Genomic DNA, 22,961 nt, shown 5'->3' with positions numbered 1-22,961 from the left:
CTCTTGTGTTCTTTGAAAATCATTAGGCGCAGCTCAAAACTGCCCATTTAGGCATTGCATTAAATTTGGTATCAAATTAGATATTGTCACGAATGACAATTGATGAGGCAAAGATAACTGAAGAAACAAAACGTTTAATGGGGCAAACTTGTGCCCAAATTAATAAAAGAAAAAGGAAACAGGAGAGCGTCGCGGGCGTCGATGTCGGCGAAGCCGCAGGATCGAGCGCTGAGGCGAGACTGACTCTGGCTCGCCACGCGAAGTCCCCATGTACACGCGTGGGCTTCTGGAATAATCAGCATAGAAGATTCGATGCGTAGAACATTCGGGCCTGGAACAAGCCTTCAACATGATTCTCGAATTTTCCAGAACACTAAATTGCAGAAATAAACAAAAGACACGTCGCTCCCAGGAATCGAACCCTAGCTTTCCGCGTGGGAGACAAGCGCGATAACCATTAGGCTTTTTTTTCTTTATTTAAAAGTTTTATATGTACATGATTAAAAATATGACAGGCTTTTTCTTTTTTTTTTCAACCAGAGAAACATGTCTTGCGTGGTTACAGTGTCGGTCGGACAACGGCACGCACTCCCGGCTGCGGATCCGACAAGGCCAGCACTCTGGGCTATCGCTTCCTCACAATCCCCGATAGGCTTATGTCCTGAATGAGGTAAGGGCACATGTTCCACAGAAAAAAGCGGCTGCCGCCCGCCGAGGGTCATGGCGCTTCAATGTTCACCTCTCGAAGTGAGTTCTCGCTCTTGCAATCTTGCATTCAATTGCGACCAGCACTCTAAACCAGGTTGCTCCGTTACTTCAGTCAAAGAGCAGACGTACTTAAACCCGTCGACAAAGTGCTGCCAGGCGGGCTTTCCTCTCTCCGCTACTTCTAAGTGGTCCGTCCTCGATCTCCATATTGCATGGAGGCCAAGGAGGGCTAGTACTTCCCACGCTCTGCTCTCTGGCCCCTCTCCGAACTTCAAAAATTTTGCCCGTTTCCATCCCACATACAGGTCGATCCTCAAGACCGCTCGGTGTTCTGCCCAAAAAAGTTCCGCATTGGTGCAACACAAAAACACTTGTTGTAAAGTTTCCGGTGTCGGACACAATACACAATTAGTGGACCATGGCTCAAAAAACCCCATCTTGACCCGCCAGGTCTTGACAGGCAACACTTCAAAATGAAAGCGCGCAAAAAAGTTTTTGGTACTTGTTTTGACGGGGTATCTTCGCAGCCGTTGAAAAACATCCGACTCGACATTGCTTCCATCCACCACGCGATATAACGGCGGCGGCGTAAGCAAGTCTAGGGTGTCCCAGTATAAAGTTTTCCTATTAACCTTCTTCAAGTACTCCTCCGAGAACCGTGCTTTGAAAAACTCAATCGCTGCCGCTATTTTCTTATAAAACTTCAAAACACGTGAACAGGAGTTCCCGGTCTCACCCTCTACCCATGGCCTTAAGAATCTCCCTCCCAGATTTTTAAAAGAAGAAACTATGAGTGCATCTTTTTGATCTCGAAAAAAAAAAGGAAACGTTGAACTTTCAACTTAAGCTCAACGTTTACCAGACCTAGGCCGCCTTTCTTTTCGCTCAAAAACAAGTTATCTCGCCTCATGCGCTCAAAACACGAATCCCAGACAAAAGTAGCCAAGAAACGATGAGCTTTAGCAATGTCCCCCTGTAAACATGGCATCACTTGTGCCGCGTACCCTACGGTCGGAAAAAATACAGAGTTGCATATGAATGATCGGCTAAACAAAGACATCTGCCTGGCATGCCAGTCTTGAACTTTGCTTCTAAGGCGGTTAATGTTCACACCTCCGCGCCCAGCACTCGGTTGCCCCGCATCCAAGCTTACACCTAGGTAGTCCGACACACTTTCCGTCTAGGTGATTCCGAGGTATCGTTGTGGCTTCACATCCAAGTCTCCCAGCCACGCTCCGGCCGACTTGTCTGTGTTCAGTTCAGCACCCGAGGCATCGCAGAAGTCTGTGATGTGTCGGATCACTTCGCGTACTTGCGTTCTCGATGAAAACACAACAGCTACGTCGTCCGCGTAGGCAAGCACTTTCAGGGACCCTGTCGACAAGGACAGCCCGCGAATGTTTGCGTCACCAATGATCGTTCTGCATAGTGGCTCTAGGTACAACGCGAATAGTATCGGCGACATAGGACATCCTTGTCGCACCGATCTAGTCACAGAAATGGGAGCTGTCATGTTCCCATTCACCAGCAATCGTGTTGTGATGCTCCGATGGCATATTTGTACGTACCGGAGCAAGCGTGAACCGATCCCGCAGTTCTCTAGTAGTCGGAAGAGGAAGGCGTGGCACACCCGGTCAAATGCCTTGCTGAGGTCTACCTGAAGCACTGCTAACGGGCACTGTAGCACCTGCGCCGCCTCGTACACCACTCGCATCGTGTGCAGATTGGTGCTGATGGTTCTGCCCTTGACTCCGTAGGTTTGATGTTCTCCGATGGCGTCTCGGAGTCCCCATTCCAGACGCTTTGCTATGAGTTTAACTAGGATCTTATAGTCACTGGTAAGTAGACTTATTGGTCGGAAGTTACCACCTTCTGGAGTTCCTTCTGCCTTCTTCTTGGGAATCAGGACTGTGACTGCCTGACGCATGGAGGGTGGCAGAAGTCCTCGCTTGAGTGTATCCGAAAAAACTCCTCCAAGGATCGGGCTCAGCAGTTCTACGTACGCCTTGTAGAAGGAGCTACCAAGTCCATCGATTCCCGGAGACTTGCGCGGGGTTAGATCCTTAATGGCCTTCTTTACTTCCGAGGTCGTTATCTTCCGGTTCATATGTTTTCTGACGGCTTCCGAGATCTTTGGGAGCGCTTCTTCGGATCTTGGGTGTACCTGATTTTCCTCCACCCCTGTAAGAAGATTGGTGTAGGCGTACAAAAGTGCGTCTTCTATTTCGTTTTGTTGTGTTAGCTCATTCTCGCCAACCTGTAGCTTTTTGATCCTGTTGCGAGTAGCATGCAACCGCTCCTTTGTCTTGAATATCTTTTGCGGCTCTTCGTCCTTTTCCAAGAACAACTTTCTACTGCGGATAATGGCTCCACGGTACTCCTTTTCTAAGAGCTCAAGAATACGGCCTTTGCACTCCCGGATATCTTGCGTAAAAACTCCAGGTGTCCGATTTTCTTCCGCTATCAGGGTTCGCAGCGTCTGTGTCAGGAAGCGCTTCGCCGTCTTCGCCCGTGTTGCCCTCTCTGGACTGTACCTGAAGGCTGCCAGCTTTATCTCTTCTTTAAGCTCCTCCCAGATAACTGCATCCATGACCATACCTTTGCTTCTGCTCTCGATCAGCTCCTTAATCTGAACGCGCAGTGGTTCGTCTTCGAGCAGACTTTCGTTCAGCTTCCAGCCGCTCCTCCATGAGGACTTCTGGACTCGGGGGCCGGGTCTTCCCATTGTTACCGTGACTAAGGCGTGGTCCGAGAAGGCTACAGGCCAAACTTCGAGCACCGACGATGCTGTTGGGAGGTTCCCAGAAAGATACACGCGATCTAGGCGTGCATGGCAGTCTCCCTGCCAGTGGGTGTATGCCGGATCTTCTGTTGATGCATATTCCTTGGCGTCTACAAGATCGAAATCTCGCAGTATCTTCCTTAGTTCAACCCTACTGGCGTCGGAACGTAAGGGCTTAGAACAGTCACGCTCAGACAGCACACAGTTGAAGTCATCCGCTAGCACCGTCTTGCACGGTGTGTCTGGGAGGAAGTTCACCCAAACGAATTTTAGCCATGTCATTCATAGGCAGTTTTAAAATGAAAGGCCTGACGTAAAATGAGACGTCAATACTGACGCACCCCTTTTGCGAACCTAAAATTTTGAAGGCCTTGTCCCCCTAGCTAGGGGGGACAAGGCACATGAATCCCGGCATGTGGATGAAATTTTTACCTTAAGATCCTGACTCAATGCCCATCCCCGAATATTCGACCACCACACTTTTAGAAAAAGATAACTTTTTAGAAAACACCAAGTCATGGAACACCCCTACAAAAGCCTGAGCCAAGCCTACTCGTATTATGGCTTGTTTGCTCCGTGTCGCCTTGAGTTAATTCGGGCTGACAATTTTTTTTTCAAATGGAACCCAGATTCTTAGTTTTGGTTTCACTTGTAGAGGCAGGTGGATACTTTTGTAAAGCTTCCTCCCTATGCGCTTCTGAGTCAACATTTTTGCAATGGCCAACTCCCGGGCTGTGATTTTTGCGCTCCTTGACAAATGCTGAAACTCATATAGCAGTGATGTGATTGGCCTAAGCCATTTTGGAGCAGAAAAAGTGGCCTTTGGAGCAGCCAAAACAGTGTTTTGGAGCAGCAAAAGTAGCTTTTAAAGCAGATATTCTAATAAAAATAAAAATATTTGTTTTAAATGCTGGACACACGAAGAGAATCATGCTCGCCGAAATAAACCAATTATGGTGAAGTTCGGCCACCTGGGAGTCTTTCAAGATGTAACTGAAATGCCAATGACATGACACATTTCTTTTTGCTTTTCAAAACTTTCTGCAAGGCTGGAGCAAGCTTTGCTTTAGCTTAGGGTAGTAATGAATGTCCAATTTCAATGTCTCCAAAGAAATATTGCGACATCCCACAAGCGTACAGTGCTGTAGGCATTGCCAAGCAATTCCGAAAAACTGCTTGCCACCGTTTTACTGGTTGCCGACGTGCCAGATTTTCGTCAAAACTAATTAAAGGTAAAACAATGAATTGCAAGCGTCCCGGCTGGTTCCTCTGTTGTGCAATTATGTTCGCATCGTTGGTTCACATGCACGTGAGGGCAACTCCTGCAGGCTTGCAGGTCACGTGCTTCGTCGCGCGAGCGAAACGGCTGTTCGATCGAAACCGAAACCATGCCTCTCCGCTCTGCCGCAAACTGGTTGCCAAAAGTCTATGCAAAATGTAACTGCACATCATGCGACAAAAAAAGACTCCAGCGCCGCGTGCTTCCAAGGCCGGCAGGTGAGGTATGAGATAAACACAGAAAAAAAGAACCTGAGCGCATTGATGCAAGACATCGCGAGTCAGGGTCGCTTTGTGCAACGACTGAACTCGAGACAAACAAGCCCGCTCTGTGGGTTCAGCGTGCAGACATTCCCTTCTTTGCTTCAGCTCACTTCAACTTTTCTTCACGACACATTTTTCACGTACCGGGGTCCCTCTCGAAAGAAAGCCCACCAAGAGAAACCTAGGTAATCAATACTTCGACACAGCAGTCTTTGAGCTAGAGAGGGATTTTGTAGCAGCGTATGTTTTAAACAAGATCATGAATGTTGATGAACATGCGCCGGTCCTTATGTTTCAATTTAGGAAGCTCCATATCTCCAACGTCTTGCGGCCGTTGATTTCGGGAGCGAGAGCTTCAGCTCAAAAAGTAACTCCCGCCGCGCCGAAACATAGTTTCGTTTCACAGCGTCACGTCATGGCTGGTACCCAGCACGCTAGCGTCGCAGCACACACACACACGCCGGCAACTATCGTTTAAAAAAAAAAGCGAGAGAGACGGCATGGCGGAAAAAACCATGCAAAAAACCATGGACGATTGATGCAGGGTATTTTGTGTCGGGCGGCCGTTTGCGCCGCCTAGCTCATGCATGCTCAGTTACGGTACTTAGTTTAGTTTCTGTTTTGAAAGGCGACCAAAATTGGCCCTTTGGCGCAGACTACCCATATTTTGGCAAAATGTAGCAGGATGTAGCAGGGTTAGCCCCTTGGCGCAGTTTGGCGCAATTGGCGCAGCCATCACATCACTGATATAGGCGGGCAATAGCTCGCCTTGAAAATACTTGCTCTTGGTGGCCGAGAACAAACTCGTGTTCCTGATTGGCAGCCATTTGCTGCGAAGAATACCTGCACATATCCTAAAGAACCCAGTCTTAGTCTAACACAGATGCTTTGGCCAGACAGAGACGCAAAAGCCTGACACAAGACCACTATAAAGACAGGAAATAGAGTGTCTCTGAGGAATAAAACACACAACTCAGATAGGCATCAATCACTCACCTTGAAAACATTTGCCATGAGCGGCAAAGAGCAAACTTCCGGCCTTGATTGGCTTCTGCTCGCCACCAAGACCTGCATGTATAAGAAGGACCCGGTCTTAGTCAAACTTGGGTGTTTTTCCAGAAGAGACACAACAAAATACTAATGCAAGACCAGAACACATAGGAAATGGCATCCAAGAGGAATGAAACACAAAAGTCATACAGGCGGGTAATAGCTCACCTTGAAAATACTTGCTCTTGGTGGCCGAGAACAAACTCGTGTTCCTGATTGGCAGCCATTTGCTGCGAAGATTACCTGCACATATCCTAAAGAAACCAGTCTGAGTCTAACACAGATGCTTTGGCCGGACAGAGACACAAAAGTCTGATAAAAACCACAAAAAGCAGGAAATAGTGTCTGCGAGATGAAAACAGACCGAGGTAGAGAGGCTCGTTCTGTTTCACCTTAGTCAAAAAGTGTAGCTCATTTTGCTAAAACAATGCGTATTTGCTAAAAAATGTATAACATATATTTTGCCCCACTTAGCAGAGCTTACTGCCAAGGATACCTGCAAACCAGAATAAGTCAGACTTAGTCAGTTTTTTTTTCTTTTGATGAGCGACAACAGAATCCTAAACGGGTGATAAAACAAAATATAAGCCTACCAAGCCAGACTAGTTTGCCTTGATGCAAGTACAGTGCCTCGGCCGACAAATGAAATTCTATTCTTGGTCACTTATCATATTTGATGGGAATAGTAAAGTAAATTAAAATAAGGCTATCTCTCTTGCAGCCGACAGCTGCAAACGAAATTCATATACCTCGATAAACGACCTAAAAATAAAATTGGGTGGTGGCCAAGTGGTTTATGGTGTCAAATTTCAAATTTACAGACTGTGTAGTTCTGGTTTAAGTCCTCCTGGTGTATATTTTTATCCTTATTAATTTTATTTAATTTCTTTTTTAGGCACTAGCACATAATTTATATGCTAATTCAACTTTAGAAGCGTTTTAAGAATACTCCACGGCTTAATAGTGCTCGTAATAAATTCTCATGAAGAGCGGATTTCAATTTTTTTCTTGCTCTCGCTGCTGCTTGCTTCCTCACCCTTAAAATGCTGACAACTCGACACAAAAGTAATAAAAAAAATGTGCTTCAAATGTGATGAAGATGAGCATTTCCAAGTTGTACCCCTGCTTCATGCCCTGACCATGCTACCATACCATAGCTGAGCACAGCGACGAATGGTCCCAGGTGCTGTGACCCGACCGTATATAGCCTTACGGTGTGGCGCAACTCATGCAGCCCCTATGCTCTATGATGGAGCCAGTGTGCGAGGTGCGACCTGCTTGAGCTGTGCAAGCCACAGCTTTACAGCCTGCAAAGGGTGGGAAGATGCCCTTCCCCTTGCAGAGCTTGCAATAGCTCATCAAGAAGCTATTGCAAGCACTAGGGAGCCAGTGTGTGAATAAAAGCAATTCTGAATGTGAATTAGTGTGTAAATTATGCGTCTATACGTTAAAACTTAAAAAAAAGGTATTATTTATAAATATAAATATTTATATATATATATACTGTAAACTACTAAATTTTCGCGAGGAACTAATTTTCGCGAATTTCGCGAATTGCCTACAAACGCGAAAAATACGTCCCGCGAACAACTACAGAAGCTAAGCTCGGTTCGCGAAAATTGGAACCCGCGAATAATTTTAAATTTCCAGCTTTGGCCCGATTCGAAAAAATTTGAGCCCGCGAAAATGAAGTCGTTAACAGTATACTAAAAAAAGGCAAAAAAAAAAAAAGAAACGTCTCCAGGTGGGTTTGAGCCCAGAGCTCCACTGCCCTTGATTTCAGTTCCCTAAGGACCACTTCAGACGGGGAACGTTTCTAGCAATTTTGAGGTTGCTGGCGGGTTGTTCCCTAGGTTTTCCCAGATCAGCACGAATTCCTGAGATCAGGTTCGGCTCAAAACAGACAAGCAACTCTAACAAACTGGAGAAGTTGGAAGCGGCAGCAGCCAATCAGGGACGCAATATTTTCACGTGACACCCCTGTGGCGGTGAGGATGACAGCTGAAGACTTGGTCCTGGTTTGAAATGGATCATTTTGGAAATAAACTTTTTACGAAACATGAGTGAGTCTTCTCAACGCCACTCAAAGATATAAAAACACGTTTTTAGCACGTAGTTGTGCGTCTATATAGTGCAAGAAAAATCAAAATTCATGATGATGGCAAGTCATAGCAATTCGGTTGCATCATGTGAACGCAGGCGGCCCGTGTTGCTGGTGTTGTGACGTTAAGTTGCTGGGGGAAATTGCCCCGTCTGAAGTGGGCCTTAGGCTCGCTTCCACCGTTCACGCTCAGCGAGCAAGCCTGCTTCAACCGTTCACACCTCAAGGCAAGCTGGACAGCTACAAGCCACCTAAATGTCTACCGCCGCATCCCCGGCCAGGTCGTGACGCGACATAACCTATTAAAGTCTTGCTGTCACTGCCACGACCGGCCAGAGTGAAGTCGAGAAAGAATCATATAAATCATTTCGTAGCTTTCTTGGAACGACCCCCCTCAAGGGAGAGTCGTCCCTCCGCCCTTTGTCGATTGTTGGACTGACGCAAAGCAACTAGCCGTCTTAGCCCAGCAGTTACAATTAATAGTGCTCATTAACTCGCCTGTCAGCATTCCAGGTGCCAACCGCAATTTCCGCCAGTTTACCCGACACCCGCTGACAATCTTGTCTGCCAGTGTTCCCGGTATCAACTGCCATTTCTGCAATCTTTCCAACATCCACTGACAAAAACCCATCTGTACTCCAGGCCTCGACAAGCGCTTACTTGCCTACCGCATCACCCCAAGCCTAAATCCTAAATCTGCAATGAGTCCTGGCTGTTTCCCCTCCTGCCACTCGTTATCCTACCTTCCAGCGAACATGCTGTGACTCTCCTCTGCCTCTGAAGACAACTTTCTTACATCTTAAACGCGCTCCCCATCTCTTGCCAACCACTAATCTGGGGTACCCGAGAAAGCGGGTCTGCAACCTCGTTCTTCGAGCCCTTTAGGTACTCGATTCGAGGAGACACCTGCTGAGCTCTGCCGTGAGACACGTCGCCAAAATTCTAACATATTTGTCTCAACGGGCATCGTTAGCATTAGTGAACAACCCGCTTAACGAATCCGTGAGACTCCCTGGGGACGACTAGAAGCAGAGGCATACCGAACGAGCCCCACGTTGAATTTTCCATTTTAATGTTGGTTTCTTTATGGAGTTCGCTTAGCTACTAACAATCACCGCCCAATTGGTGATTATCCGCCTGTCACCCAGGGAGTGACATACAGTAACGAGAAGACAGCGAATAAGTTGACTGTACCTCACGGTTGCCCGTCGTTCGGAGCCGGTAGTCCAGGCACGCCGACCCTTGTTGTCGCCCGTCGATCAGAGCTCACAGTCGGAGTCAGTGTACAGGTCTGCGGATTGTCCTTGCCACGCCAGCGCTGCGTAGACTGGCTGTCCCGGGCTATCACTGCCCAAGTCTCGCTGTGGAATCACCCCGGTATCGTCATGGCCTAGGCTAGATGGCCAGGACTCGCCGTTTCTACCGGTCCGGACTTCAAACCTCGCTGGTGGACCGCTCCGGGGTTCGGCATGGGCCAGGTCAGGCAGCCCGGCTCCGATGTTCCTGCCCAGCTCCAGCCTCGCTCGGCACGCACTGTCTCGCGCCAGCTCGTGACTTCTCCGCCGACCGCCTCTCATGCCCTCTGCCTAGTCTTTCACCGTTGGCTCCCAGAAAGTTAAGGAAAGGAAATGTACCATTATGTTCAGTGAAGTTCGGTGAGAAGACCCAGGACTCGGACAAGAATGCCGTTATCCTTGGTGTGACCCTATGAGACCCTCTTGCTGCCTTTGCTGGGGTTTATCTAACTGATGTACCTGTCTGAAAAGCAGAAGAAACATATGTGCATAACACTCATTATTCACAAGAAAATTTGTTAACATCCAAAATGACCCATGGAGAAAATTATGCGAGGAATTTGTCGGCCACGTTGGCCGAGTTACCCCTCGTGGCCAATGCTTCATTGCAACTTTAATTGTAGTAAACAGTCATAAAGTATATTACAAATTGTAGTAAACAGTCATAAAGTATATTACAAATTGTAGTAAACACTCATAAAGTAAATTACAAAGTGCAATTTGGTTTTGTACGAACCTACAACACACAAAACAGCACTCTAATACAGTATGTAGAGGTACCTCTAAACAAATTCCAGGGTTTCATGGAGCCTCCTTCAGATAACTGATGTTGAACATAAAATATGTGCACCAAGGAGTGAGCAAACAGTGACTTCCAATTAGTCTCAAGCACCAGCGACATGTCGACAAGGAGTGCAATGTGTAGAATGTCGTCTAGAAATGTGCAGCCAAGATGAAAAGGCGAGATATAACGATATCAGAATAAGATCACACCAAAAAGGTTCCGTTACAATCTAGGCAGAGTAATGAGTCAACCGACGTTCAGCCGCGATTCACTTTGCGTTGAGGTGAAACATGGCCAACAAAATATAAAAAACGCGTTTTTTTTTTCTGTACATTATTTGCTTTGCGTCGTTGATAGAAGCACAGTTGGGCGGCGTCACAAAGTCACTCGCTAGCGTTTTTCAAGTTCGTTCATCGGCACTCATGGTCTACCCGGGAGTAGAAAAGTACGAGCTCAGAGCCGAGCCGCCGAGCGTCGATTGCGACTTTCCTAAAGAGAAGCTCCGGTAACACTTCGGCGACTCGTCAGCTTCAAACAACGCCTCTTCGAACCAGCTTCGAACGAGCCTGACGCGCCCGCGAATCCAACGCGCCAAACGGTCGCGGCAGAAAGCACGCCGGAAGGAAGGGGGCTGGAGGCTGAGTATTCGAAAGAGACACGGCGCTGGTTTCTACGTCTATTTCGCACATGAGATAACAAACTGGCAAAGCTAGCCGAGTGTGAACAGTGACTGACGTTACATTGGAGCACACGCAGTCGAAATGACGCCTGCAACAGAGCACAGCTAGAGGTTTTCAACAGGGGACACATGCGTTCAAAAAGGCCGCGATTTAAAAACTTCACGTCTCCTTTCTGTCCTTCGGTGCTTACTTTGATCCGCGTACACCAAAGCACTCAATGCTGCAAGTAATAAAGTCGTGTATACGTACCTTTCGAAGCAATTGAAAGTGTGTAGATTTCGCTCGATGCCCACGAGCACAGAGTGCGACGAACGCCAATCCCGCCGGCAGCGCGACGGCGGCGGGTCGCGCAACCGACGCCGGCCCGCCAGGCCCGCTGCGCACTGCGCATGCTGGGCTTCTCGGCTCTCTCAGCTCTCTCGGCCGCTCTGCCGGCTCTGCTGGCTCGGCAGCACGCCGACTCGCGGCCATCGCGGGCTCGCCGGGCTCGTTCCCTTCGAAGTTCGAACAGTTCGAAGTTCAAACTGCTTCCAAAGCGCGAGCTTGCGCGCGCGCGCGCGGGTTGGCAGTGGAAACTATTTTCTCGAAAAACGAAGCTGTAACGTATCGTTTGATGGCGCAAATGCACGTATTTTTCACGTCGTTTTTTGTACAGTGTGTGAATCTCGCGAAACAGGCGACAAAAAGTGGTGGGTGAAATGTGCTCGCATGTCGTCGTGGATTTTGTGTACCACGTTGGATTACCCAGAAAGGTGGGTCAATATCGACAAATGTGCGCGTAAGAAGCAACTACATGCACGTGACCTGTCAAACCTATTCACCCTCATTATTTTATCGTGCGAACCGACATTGCCACGTATCGTGTTCGATTTAGGTCCCAACACTGGTAACTTCGAACATATCGTGTTTGATGTTGTGTTTCTCGCCGTCGGTAACTTCGTATTGATATCGTATTCGGTCTGGTGGTTGTGTCTCAACATCGATGGTTTCTTGTTGTATTGCGATGTTGTGTTGCAACATCGAATTGTATCCCGGTACGTTGGGTGTATCGTTTGGCGATCCACTTTTGTTGCATTACAACTGCAATAAACATTTGTTGGAAAACAATCACTCCAATGAGCACGTCGTTATTGGGCTTTGTGATTAAGAGGTAGGTCGCGGCGGGTGTTCCGGCTATAGTTATTCTGAATGGTTTGGTGGTTGTCTAGTTTCAAACGCGCGAGGCTGTGTGTACTGTGTGCCGTACTAACAGCTGTACATACTTGCACTGTCGATCAATGTTAATGTGCTCGCAACGCACAACGTTCATACTATGTGTGTATCCACACCCAATATATTTCTCGCGGATTGCCGTGTGCATATGCCAACGTAATTCATGTTGGTAACTTGGTATCCGCGTTCTGAGATTTATGCGCGCGATATCATATTGTATTCTCCTTTGGTCCCATGATCGACGACCGATATTTGTATATCGTGTGGCTGTACAGTATGTCCATGTCGGTCACCAATATGCACGCGATGTCGTATTCTACTCCAATAACCGTGTATTATATCGGGGTATTGTGCTCCGATATCGTGTTGTATACCAATAACCGCAAGTTATATCGGGATATTGTGCTCCAATATCCTGTTGTATACCAATAACCGCATACTATATCGGGATATTGTGCTCCGATATGAATTCCCATCGTGCTTATTGGGTTAATCGGATAACAATACGTTTTTATTGGTTTCCATCATCTTCATTGGAATACAATATTTCCAATAAGCCGACTTCATATTGGCCTTTTTCAATAGGGTACGTTTGTCCGCAGGTTCTTGAAAAAGTCTGTTTGATCAGCCGCCTCATTGGGAGCGTAGACCGACACAAATTTATGTAACTCCCCGTGATACAACACTTCCACGCTGCAAACTCGTCCATTCCTGTCGGTCCCCCACTCAGGGCAGACTGTGATTCCCCTTTCCTTGCGAATCATTATCGCCGTGCCCCCACTCTGTCCGCTTGCCTTCGACAGAAAGAAAGTGAAGTGCCGATCTACAAAGCGACTCATTCCTTGCGCCTGGCTGTCTGTAGAAAGCTTGGTTTCTTGCAAGAAAGCGACGTCTACCTTCCTTTGCAAGAGTGTGTTTAGCATCCACTGCTTTCTGATTGGGGCCACCAGGCTGACACAGTTAAAGGTAGCAAACTTGAGCGGTTGCATTGCGTACTATGGGAAGGAGGGGGGGGGGGGGGTCTGGCTCAAGAGAAATGGACTTTGAGATTGCACAGAATTGAGTAGCAAGGCGGACCCACCTATTGAGGGGCTGCTCGTCGGCGGTCTTCCTGCGGCGTGCGTAGGTTGGGATTGAATCGCTCCTTCTTCATCATCTGCGTTCGCCACTTGAACTCGGAGCGCGCTGTGAGGTTGCCCTCCCCAGCGTGCCCGCCCTGCCGCTGCTTCAACTCCTCGCCGGCTTCGTGTATGTCGGAATCGTAGTCATTGACGTGTCTTACTTTAGCGCCCTCCTTGTCGACTGTTTCCGTGACTTGGTTACCTGCACCGCTTGGCTGCTCTGGGTCTTGGTCTTGTGGAACAACCGCGACGTCATACCCTTTGCTATACCCTTGTGAACTGGCTCGTTTCTCCGCGTCTTTTCCCTACTGTTCCCCTGGGGTGTTGACACTGTCTGCTGCGGCAACGGCGGCCTTTTCCTTACGCGCTGGAGCGGGTACCTCCGGCTCGGTTTCCCGTGCGGCATCCCCTGCTTCCTCCTCGTCCATCTCAAGGGTTTCACCGTCTCCGGTCCCTGCTGTCTCTTGCGTGACGGCTGCGTAGCTCCTAACGCAGTTCTCACGTTCGTGCCCGATGTGATGACATCCGTCGCACCTTGGGACACGACACTACCGTCGAATATGTCCTGTTCCCTTGCACCGGAGGCACAGTGGCGCGCGCCCCGGCACAACGACGAGGACATTGCCGCCAGCAATCTTCAGCTGGTGTGAAAGGCGCTCCTGGGTGACGCCCTCCTTCAGGCTTATCCGCACAAGTCTCGTTGTCGACTGGACACCGGTGAAGCCTTCTGCCCTCCACTTTTCGCGTGAAATTTCTTGAACCCTGCCGAAAGGCTCGAGGACGATCTTCACAGATTCGTCGGACACGTGGAACGGGATCCAGTGAAGCTTCATACGGACGTCCGCGTTTTCTGGGTCTACGACGAGGCAGCGCTTGTCCTTGATGCAGAGCTCCTTAGCGTCGACCAGGCGCTGCTTGGTGTCCGCCGTCTTCAGCGTGATGATCCACAGATGATTCATCTGGTATGCTCCGAAGGCTCCAATGACCCCCATCACACCCAGACGTTGCATTTCAGCCTTAAAATCGCCTATCTTGTATGGCCTCCCGGGGATGTCGCAATGCAGCAACACAGAATTACGTACGATAATTCCTGACGGCAACGTAGGCAGCACAACGCGATAGTCGCTATCAGTCGTTGAAACCGAAAAACGGCGGCCAGCCAGGGCCGTTGATAACGCTCCTGGGGAGCTCATGATTCCGCGTCCATCTCGTGCGAGCACCGGAAGTGGAATGCGATAACCATTAGGCCACGCGCTCGCTGCCTATTTGGCCAGCTGCGCGCGCGGCATTACTCCCCCTTTATAAAGTGCATCGCCCCAATGCAGCACAAAATAAAACTAAACAAACAAAAAGAACGGTAAACTAAGGAGTCATTTGGAATACATAAGGTCCACTATCCTATCGAGCGTAGTACGGCTTCATGCGCACGACGTAGACGATTTCTGGTCGTGGAGGGCGGCGTGATGAAGTCCGTGTTCCGTCAGGCATCACCTCGTAGTTGAGATCCCCGAGTCGACGGCGCATTTTATAGGGTCCAAAGTAGCGCTTCAGGAGTTTCTCGCTGAGACCACGGCGGCGGATCGGTGTCCACACCCACACCCTGCCCTTACAGAAATGTCATATATGTCCCAGATATATTTTATATAACGCCATATATGGACATATCAGTAGATATATAAGGTCTTATATTCCCATACAAGGGCTGAAATCAGGGCAAATATGGCAAGGTGTCACCATATATGACAAAATATATTGCCAGATAAAGTCATATATAACAGTAAATGATGCCTTATACTCCTATATATGGCACTATATGGTGCTAGATATGGCTCGATCCAGATACAGATGACTCAATGTGGCGATGCAGGCGAGTTGGTTCATACTGCAGTCATGTAGTTTTTATCAATACTGATAGGGTTGTACACATCGCGCCTCTGTTAGCGAACACGACATCGGCGCATTTTCCCATTTTACTTCTAAATAGCCTTAGCGAGCACAAAAATGTATCCCTAACATTATAGGACTAAATGAGCTCTTTCCGTAGCAATAATAACTTGGATGACATTCCTTGGTTTCAAAGAGAAAAACTGGAAAACACGGCGATTGCTTGTTCGCTCTAACAGTGTCGCGCTCTCTACAGTCCTTTGTTATACGAAGACATATTGCATATCTCAATTTTGAAATTTCTCTGAAACATGTTTTCTTTTAGCTGTATGGCATCAATATTTTTTTCAGGAAAACTGACTTGCTCTGACTGTGTTATTTCTAAGAACACACCGAAAACACTTCACATCAATTGCATATATTTATTTGTGCACCGTTTCCAGATTTCATTGGGTTTTCATGACACCCAAATGACAAATCAAGATGAGTATATAGGTATATGCGACAAAATTACTCTCATCAAGTTATTTTCAATTGTAGGTGACTTGCAACTATAGCCGGTTACAGGTCAAGAACAAAACGGAAAGAGATGGAAAGCTCTTCCCATCACTTTCCATTTTCTACTAAAGTGAAAAGAGATGGGAGGAGCTTTCACTTCAATCTTGAACTGTCACCGACTGTATACTCATTTACCAAATCCTTCAATCAGACAAAACATCCTTAAAAATGCAATTTCAGAATTGTGGTTCAGCCACAGTAGCTCAACTGCATGTTTATTGCAATGAATACTTTGATGCAGGATTTAAAAAAAAAAATCATTCACTAATAAAGTAGAAGTTTTCACTCTTAAGAACCTCCGAACAATATCTTACACAGCCATGGAACATTCCTGGAAGCTGTGGTTCTCCTTAGGGCCACTGCCTTTGGGAGTTCCACGTTCGCGGCGAGACGCTCTACCGCGAAGCGGGTTCGTACTCGCGTGGCATGCTGCTCGTTGAGCGCAAACAGACACCAGTCACGTTAGTAACGGTGATAAACTGTTTATTTACAATGAAACAAAATAACAACACAGCGGCTATAAGCTGGTGAACGCCGTCGGTGTGGAGATCGCCCACGGCCGAACGGTCGTTCACAAAGGTACAAAGTACGAGGTAAACGCTCACCGGTGCGCCGGAAGGGTCCCCGTTGTCGCCGCCGCCAAATCCCAGGAAGAACAGCAGAAGCGAGACTGCTGTCCGCTGGTTTTAAGATAACGGCGGGGGCGAAGTGGCCAATCAAGGAGCGACACGTCGATCTCCTTTGTGCGGGGGTTCGTTACGGAAATCGCCCCAAGGGGGGAGAGGAGGAAGCCACTCACAGTGGTAAGCAGCGCCACCTCTTGCTACGCCAGCGCGGCCGCCACGGCGCGCCAAAACGCTGACGCGACAGAGTGTTGAGGGATCACAATCCCCACACTCCCCGCTCCTTAGCCAATAGTCACTCGCAAACGGGTGGACCAACACACGCACACAAGACTAAAATAAATAAAAAAGAAAAAGGCCGCCAGCGGCTGCAACACACGGGTAACAACAGCCCGGCTCATACGTTCATGCTTCAAAAGTTCGTCCAACGGTCCCTCACCAGCGGTACAGCTCTCAGCGGCAGTCGGTCGGCTGCGTCATTCCGTGTCCGCCGCGCACGTGGCGGGTCACCTCCTGAGCGCCCAGGACGGGGTAGGGCGTCGAGCCCAACGTGACGACTGTCCCACAGCAGCATTCCGACAGCCCAGACTTCGGACTTGAAGGTGAACACCTGAAGGTGCAAGCACTCCGGAGCCATCCACCGCACTGGGAGGGCGCCCTTGGACTTCTGGTGGTACACGTCCGTCTCGGAGTCCGTAATGCTCCTGGAGAGGCCGAAGTCGGCGACCTTGTAGCAGCCGTGTTCGTCGACGAGCACGTTGAGGGCGGCCAGGTCCCGGTGGATCATCCTCGGCTGCGGATGTAGTGCATTGCCTGCGAGACCTGCCGGGCGAACTGTGCCAGGTCCCTGGGGCTCTTGGACTTGTTACGGGACGAAACGGGAGCAGCTGGTCCCTGGTCGGCGATCTTTTCGACCGCGGCGCGGGTCCCGAAGATGATGAGCCGGCAGTCCCCGACCGGAAACGATCCCGACGGCCCACGAAAACGACGGGTTGCTGGTTTGGTCCGCGGCCGGCTGGGGTAGCGGGGCCGCCTGACGAGTCACGCCCAGCCGTGGTCCCTGGACGCCGCTGAACTGCCGTAGCCATGAGACAGCAGCTCACGAACGACGCGAAGCAAAGGCTGGAGGTCCTCCTCTTCGTAGGTGCAGAACGTACTACGGTAGAATGACCACTTGGTCTCCGACCGCTTGTGACGACGCTCGCACCACGCCCTCGCGTTGACAAGTGGCACACGTGAGCGTAGGTGGCAATAACTTACCAATGACAGTTACGCGTACCCTTTCCCTCAGAAGCCGTGTTTGCGGGATTCCCCTACGGGTTCATCAGGGAGCGAACGCTGAGGTGACGTATGTAGGTCACTGCTTGCCAGTAAACAATGGTGTCTGGCGCGTTCGCGAAGGCAGCAGGTGTATTGTGCTTTGCACTTCCCTTAATGTGACATTTCGCCACTTAATGGGGCTGCCTCTACGAAAACTTCGGATAATAGTTCCTCCGTCTACGCAGATTGTAGCGAGACGCCTGTTGTTCATCGTCGGCGTTATCTCGCGCTGCGGGTGCATGTTTTTGCGGGGGCTGAGTTTGCTTGTTGGCCCCGTTTTCCCTCTCATGGTAGGGTTTCAGATCGCACACATGTACCGGCCCACCGACTTTTCTTGATTGCAAGTTTGTCAGCTTGTACACGAGTGAGGACAGAAGTTCCTGCACTCGGTACGGGCCACACCACTTCGGAGCCAAAGCGGCCGAGAAGCCTTTGCTGGCATCACTCAGAACATGGTTGCGTCTGAAGACGAGATCGCCCACTTTGTAGCGGAGATCTCGATGCGAGCGGTTGTACTGAGCTTTTTGTTTCGCTCGCGCTACCCCGAGATTGCGACGCGCCTCCGAGAAAGCTTCCGTCATCCGAGTTTGTAGCTGCCGCGCGTGGTCCGTTTGCGTCGGCTGCGCGTTGTCCACTCCGGCGCTCGCCCCTAGGACACGGTCCATGGGGTTTGGAAGCTCTCTCCCGAATGTGAGGAAAGCGGGGGTGAAGCCCGTCGAACGGTTGAGAGTGGTCCGAAGTGCGAACCCGACCTCGGGGATAGATGCGTCCCAGTCACGGTGCCTTTCCGCGAAGGCGGCCAGCATTGGTTTGATGTTTCTGTTACTTCGCTCCGTGATGTTCGACTGCGCGTGGTACGGCGTGGTTGTTCTGTGCTTTATGCAAAGGGCCTTGCACCGATCCACGAATACCTTCCCGACGAAGTAGCTCGCTTGATCAGTCAAAAGAGCTTCGGGGAACCCAAAACGGGTGAAAACCTCCATAAGCTTCTCCGTGATCGCGCGGGCTGTCAGCTTACGGAGTGGAAAAAGTTCCGTCCATTTGCTAAAGTGGTCAGTTACAACCAGCAGATACTGGTGTCCTTTAGGGCTCCTCGGTAGGGGGCCGACCACGTCGCAGGCTGCAAGAGACCATGATTGCTGGCTCGGAATCGGTTGCATTAGGCCCGGCGGTTTGCCGCCTCTTGGTTTGAAGCTTTGGCAAGAGTGGCAAGTGCGGGCATAACGGAAAACGTCCCGTTTCATGCCCGGCCAGGTGGCGATGCGACATAACTTTGTGTAAGTCTTGGAGCCGCTCGCGTGTCCGGCCAAGTGCGAGTCGTGATAGTAGCGCAAAACTGCGTTTCTCAGACTGCGGGGTACCACTACCTTGAACGCTTCGTCGGAGTCGTTCTCGGAGGGTATGTACCTCAGCAAGAGCCCGTCATTGCTCAGCAGATATGAATCCTCCGTGCCCGCACCAATACCAGATACGCCCCGGCACTCGGCGCCTACTACAATACCAGTAGTGTTGCGCCCGGCGGTCGCACCGCCCGCCTCCACGGCGTCCGACTCTTCTGCGAGTCCCTCGATCACCTTTCGACAAAACGGATCATTCTGCTGAGCTTTCAGAAGCTCTTCTTTGCTGAACACGATTCCCACGGCGCTCACTGCGTCTAGGTGGTTGATCGTCTCGTCCGGGGTGGTCAGATCTGCTGCCTTCCTTTGGGACTGAGTCACGGCTTCGCCTGACACTTTGAGTGTCGTTGGCTCGGCCTGGGTCTTTGCGGAAATCTGGGTGCAGTCTACGGGGGCTCGTGACAATGCGTCCGCCACCACGTTTGTGCTGCCTTTCCAGTACCGCACGACGTAGTCGTATTTTTGCAGCATCAAAGCCCATCTTGCCAAGCGACCAGCGGGTTCGCGAAGTCGGGAGAGCCATATTAGGCTTTGGTGATCTGTTTCGATCACGAAAGTGGTCCCGTCGACATAAATGTCGAAACGCCGGAGTGCAAAGACGATGGCCAAGCACTCTTGTTCGCATGTGCTGTAGTTCCTTTCAGCTGGCGTCAACGAGCGGCTGGCGAAGGCCACCGGTCGGAGTACACCTTCGTGCTGTTGGAGCAGGACCGCGCCCAAGCCAAGATTGCTGGCATCTGTTTGGATCTGAAAGGGCTTGTTCAAGTCGGGTAGCTTGAGTTCAGCTGTGTCCGCGAGCGCTCGGGAGGTGCGGCGAAAGGCCGCTTCCTGCTCGGGACCCCAGCTCCAACTCACGGACTTTCGCAATAGGCGTGTCAGTGGTGCTTGAAGCGTCGCGCAGTTTGGGATGAATTGGCGATAGAAGTTCACCATTCCCAGGTAGCGACGGAGGGAGCTCACGTCGGTTCGCGCAGGAAACTTCAGGATTGCCTGTAGTTTGTCGGGATGTGGCGCAAGGCGCCCGCCATCCAGTTCAAACCCGAGCAAGGCGATGCGGGTTTCGGCTATTTGAGCCTTTTCGGGGTTCAGGGTCATTCCCGCGGCTTTTAGCCGGTCGAGTACGTCCTCGAGATGACGTAGGTAATCTTCGAAGGTGTTGGAGTAGACGACAATGTCGTCGAGATAGGCCATTGCATGTTTCCATTTGGCTTCTCCCAGTACTCGGTCGATCAATCGCTGGAACGTCATTGGCGCTCCGCACAGACCGAAGGGCATTCGTGTGAATTTGAAAAGCCCGCGGTGACAACACAAGGCTGTTTTTGCCTCGTCACCTGGCTCCATCCGAACCTGGAGGTAGCCTCGGCTAGCGTCCAGGGTGGTGAAGTACCGCGCACTGCCCAAGTTGGACAGAATCGAGTCGATGCTCGGTAGCGGGTAGGCGTTCTTTCGTGTGACGTCGTTGAGACGGCGGTAGTCCACGCAAAGACGTGAGCTGCCGTCTTTCTTCGAAACCAGCACCACGGGGAATGCCCAGGGGCTGTTAGATCGCCGGACGACTCCGGTGTCGATCATTTCGTCCAGGGCACGGTCGATGGCTTTTCGTTTAGCCAAGCTTACGGGTCGAGCGTTCTGCCTTCTTGGCACTTCGTCGCCCGTGTCAATGCGATGTCGCACTTCATTTGTGCAGCCAGGTCGGTCCGTGAACATTGCGTCATAGCGGCGCAACAACGACGACAGTCGGGCTTTTTCTCGCCCTGACACGCTGCATGATTGCGTGAGGAGTGGGTGCGTCATTTCCCCGATGGGGGCGGCGCTCGCTGCCATCGGCGCTAGACTCGGTGTCTTGGGGTCAATGGCCCGGTTTAGGGAGTCCCTCGCGTCCTCTCGACGGCTCGTCGCGTGCGCCAATGGTGGCGTTGGCGGTACGGCTGGGGGTTCGCAGAAGGGTTTCATGGGTGCAAACGTGCCCTCCCGATAGCCTGCGCTGCTGACGTCGATTACAATGCCTGTTTTGGCAAGGAAGTCTCTGCCCAAAATAATGGGCACCGATAGGCCAGGGAGATGAACGAAGCGTTGTCGTCTTACTCGATTCTCCCATCTCGCGACCAGCCGCGCGGTACCAGCCGAAAGGGCGGTTCCGCAGGCTAGGCGAAAGGCAGTGTTGATTTCTCGGAGTCGGACAGAATTCTGTCGGAGGTGAGTTAACACTTCGTCGCCGAACATCGAAGCGCTTGCTCCGGTGTCGAGGAGTGCCTTGAATGGCTTGCCGGCGATTGTTACAGAAATGAACGGGGCCGGTGTGCCGGTCGGGAAGCCTATTCTGTAGGCGGTCGGCAAAAGAGTGGCCATGGGACCCTCTGATTCTTTATTAGCCACCGGTCCGTCCGTCCAAGGGTCGTTTACCGGTGGCTTTGCTCGTTTCTCGCACGGTGCGATTCCGTGTTCGGCCGCTCCGGGCACTGGCGAGCGAGATGACCGGGGCGATTGCACCGAAAACATCTTCTGTCGTCGCCTCGCTGGGGGTTCCGCCGTGCGTTTTGGTTTTCGCCGGCTATGTCGTAGCGTGCATCGGCTCGCTGAGATTGAGGGATCCTCGTTTCCTCCTGCCTCGCTGCCTCGTTGGGGCGCGAGTCGGTGGTTCTGAACTGCGGCGTCGGCCGGCTTGTTCGTCTACCGTAGGAGTACGGGTCGAGCGCACGATCTGAGATTGCGTACGTGTCTCGGCCCCGATCTTCCGCATAGTTCGCGGAATCGTAGAGCCTTGGTGCTCGGGATGGCGTGTCCCCGCTCCACGCGCAGCGCGGTTCTAGGGCCGCTGACGCTGGAGGCGGAGGCCGGTACGCACGGGCAGCGAGAATGTCACCCTGAAGGCGCCGGGCCTCGGAGGCGAGCTCGTTCAGGTCGCGGAAACGGCTGCCTCGAAGATACGCAGCGAAAGTCGGGTGGCTTTGGCGTATGACGCGTTCCACTCGCTCTGCATTGGGAGCTGAGGGTTCTGCGAGCTCGAAGAGCTCTTGCATGGCTCGTACGAACTCCAGCAGGGACTCGTCCGGATGCTGGGTTCGCTGTTCGAGCTCCCGCCGCATCCTTCTCTCGTAGTCGGCGGGAAGGAATTCGCGGCGGAACGCCTCTCGGAACTGATCGAGCGTTCCGGGTTGGTCACCGACAAGTCGGAACCAGTGTGCGGCTTCGTCGACGAGCGCGATTGGCAGAATGCGCTCAAGTATTTCACAATCGGACATTCCCATCGCGCGTTGGTACTTCCGTAAATCGTCAAGGAAGTCCGTAGCGCTCGCTTTGTCTGCGTAACCCCGATAAGTCGGGACGGGAATTCGGACCGGAGGTCGTTGGGCCTGTGGTGCGAGTGTTGTCGTTCGCAACGCACCTGTCAGACTCTCAATCACACGTGCCGCGTTTTCGAGCAAGGTGTAATGAGGCGCCGCAGCGGTTTCTCCGTGGGGAGACCGGTAGGCTTCGCTTTGTGCCGGCGGCGAAGCACGTGCGTTTGGGGAAGATCCGGGAGCGATGGCGCCCGTCCGGAATGGCGTCGGAACCACGCTCGGCTCCAGGGGTGCGCCGTAGGGCGCTTCTCGTTGGAGGGTTGGCATTTGGGCTTCCCGTTGAAGGGGGGGCCGCGCGAATGCGTCGGCCGCGGCCGCCAGCGTGAGCAAATCCGAGAAGTCGGTCAGCATCGTCACGGTAAGCGCTGGTTGCGCGAGGACTCGTCACTTGGCAGCAGTCGCCACACACAGACGTACCAGGGTTCTGGTCGTCAGCTCCAGGTTGGGCGCCAATTTGTGGTTCTCCTTAGGGCCACTGCCTTTGGGAGTTCCACGTTCGCGGCGAGACGCTCTACCGCGAAGCGGGCTCGTACTCGCGTGGCATGCTGCTCGTTGAGCGCAAA

The 22,961-nt window shown here is 51.2% G+C and overlaps 1 protein-coding gene and 1 pseudogene across 1 annotated transcript; both read right to left on the bottom strand.

The window, feature by feature from the left end:
* Positions 1–623: 623 nt before the first annotated feature.
* On the bottom strand, positions 624–3,433 carry LOC115332001. The gene is made up of 2 exons (XM_042291161.1): positions 2,712–3,433; positions 624–1,542 (listed from the first exon to the last, which is right to left on the bottom strand). The coding sequence occupies exons 1-2, from the start codon at positions 3,431–3,433 to the stop codon at positions 729–731; spliced, it is 1,536 nt and encodes a 511-aa protein (XP_042147095.1). The 3' UTR covers positions 624–728.
* A 9,802-nt stretch (positions 3,434–13,235) lies between these two features.
* On the bottom strand, positions 13,236–14,030 carry LOC115319191 (annotated as a pseudogene).
* Positions 14,031–22,961: the final 8,931 nt, after the last annotated feature.

This window comes from Ixodes scapularis, unplaced genomic scaffold (genome assembly GCF_016920785.2).
Source record: "Ixodes scapularis isolate PalLabHiFi unplaced genomic scaffold, ASM1692078v2 PGA_scaffold24__2_contigs__length_7659602, whole genome shotgun sequence".
NCBI classification, from domain to species: domain Eukaryota; kingdom Metazoa; phylum Arthropoda; class Arachnida; order Ixodida; family Ixodidae; genus Ixodes; species Ixodes scapularis.
This window is presented reverse-complemented; position numbering and strand designations above follow the sequence as displayed.

Coding starts and splice junctions, on each gene's coding strand:
- LOC115332001 (XM_042291161.1), bottom strand. CDS start 3,433: ATGGGAAGACCCGGCCCCCGAGTCCAGAAGTCCTCATGGAGGAGCGGC. Junction 1,543..2,711: donor GGTAGCTCCTTCTACAAGGC/GTACGTAGAACT, acceptor TTAAGTTGAAAG/TTCAACGTTTCCTTTTTTTT.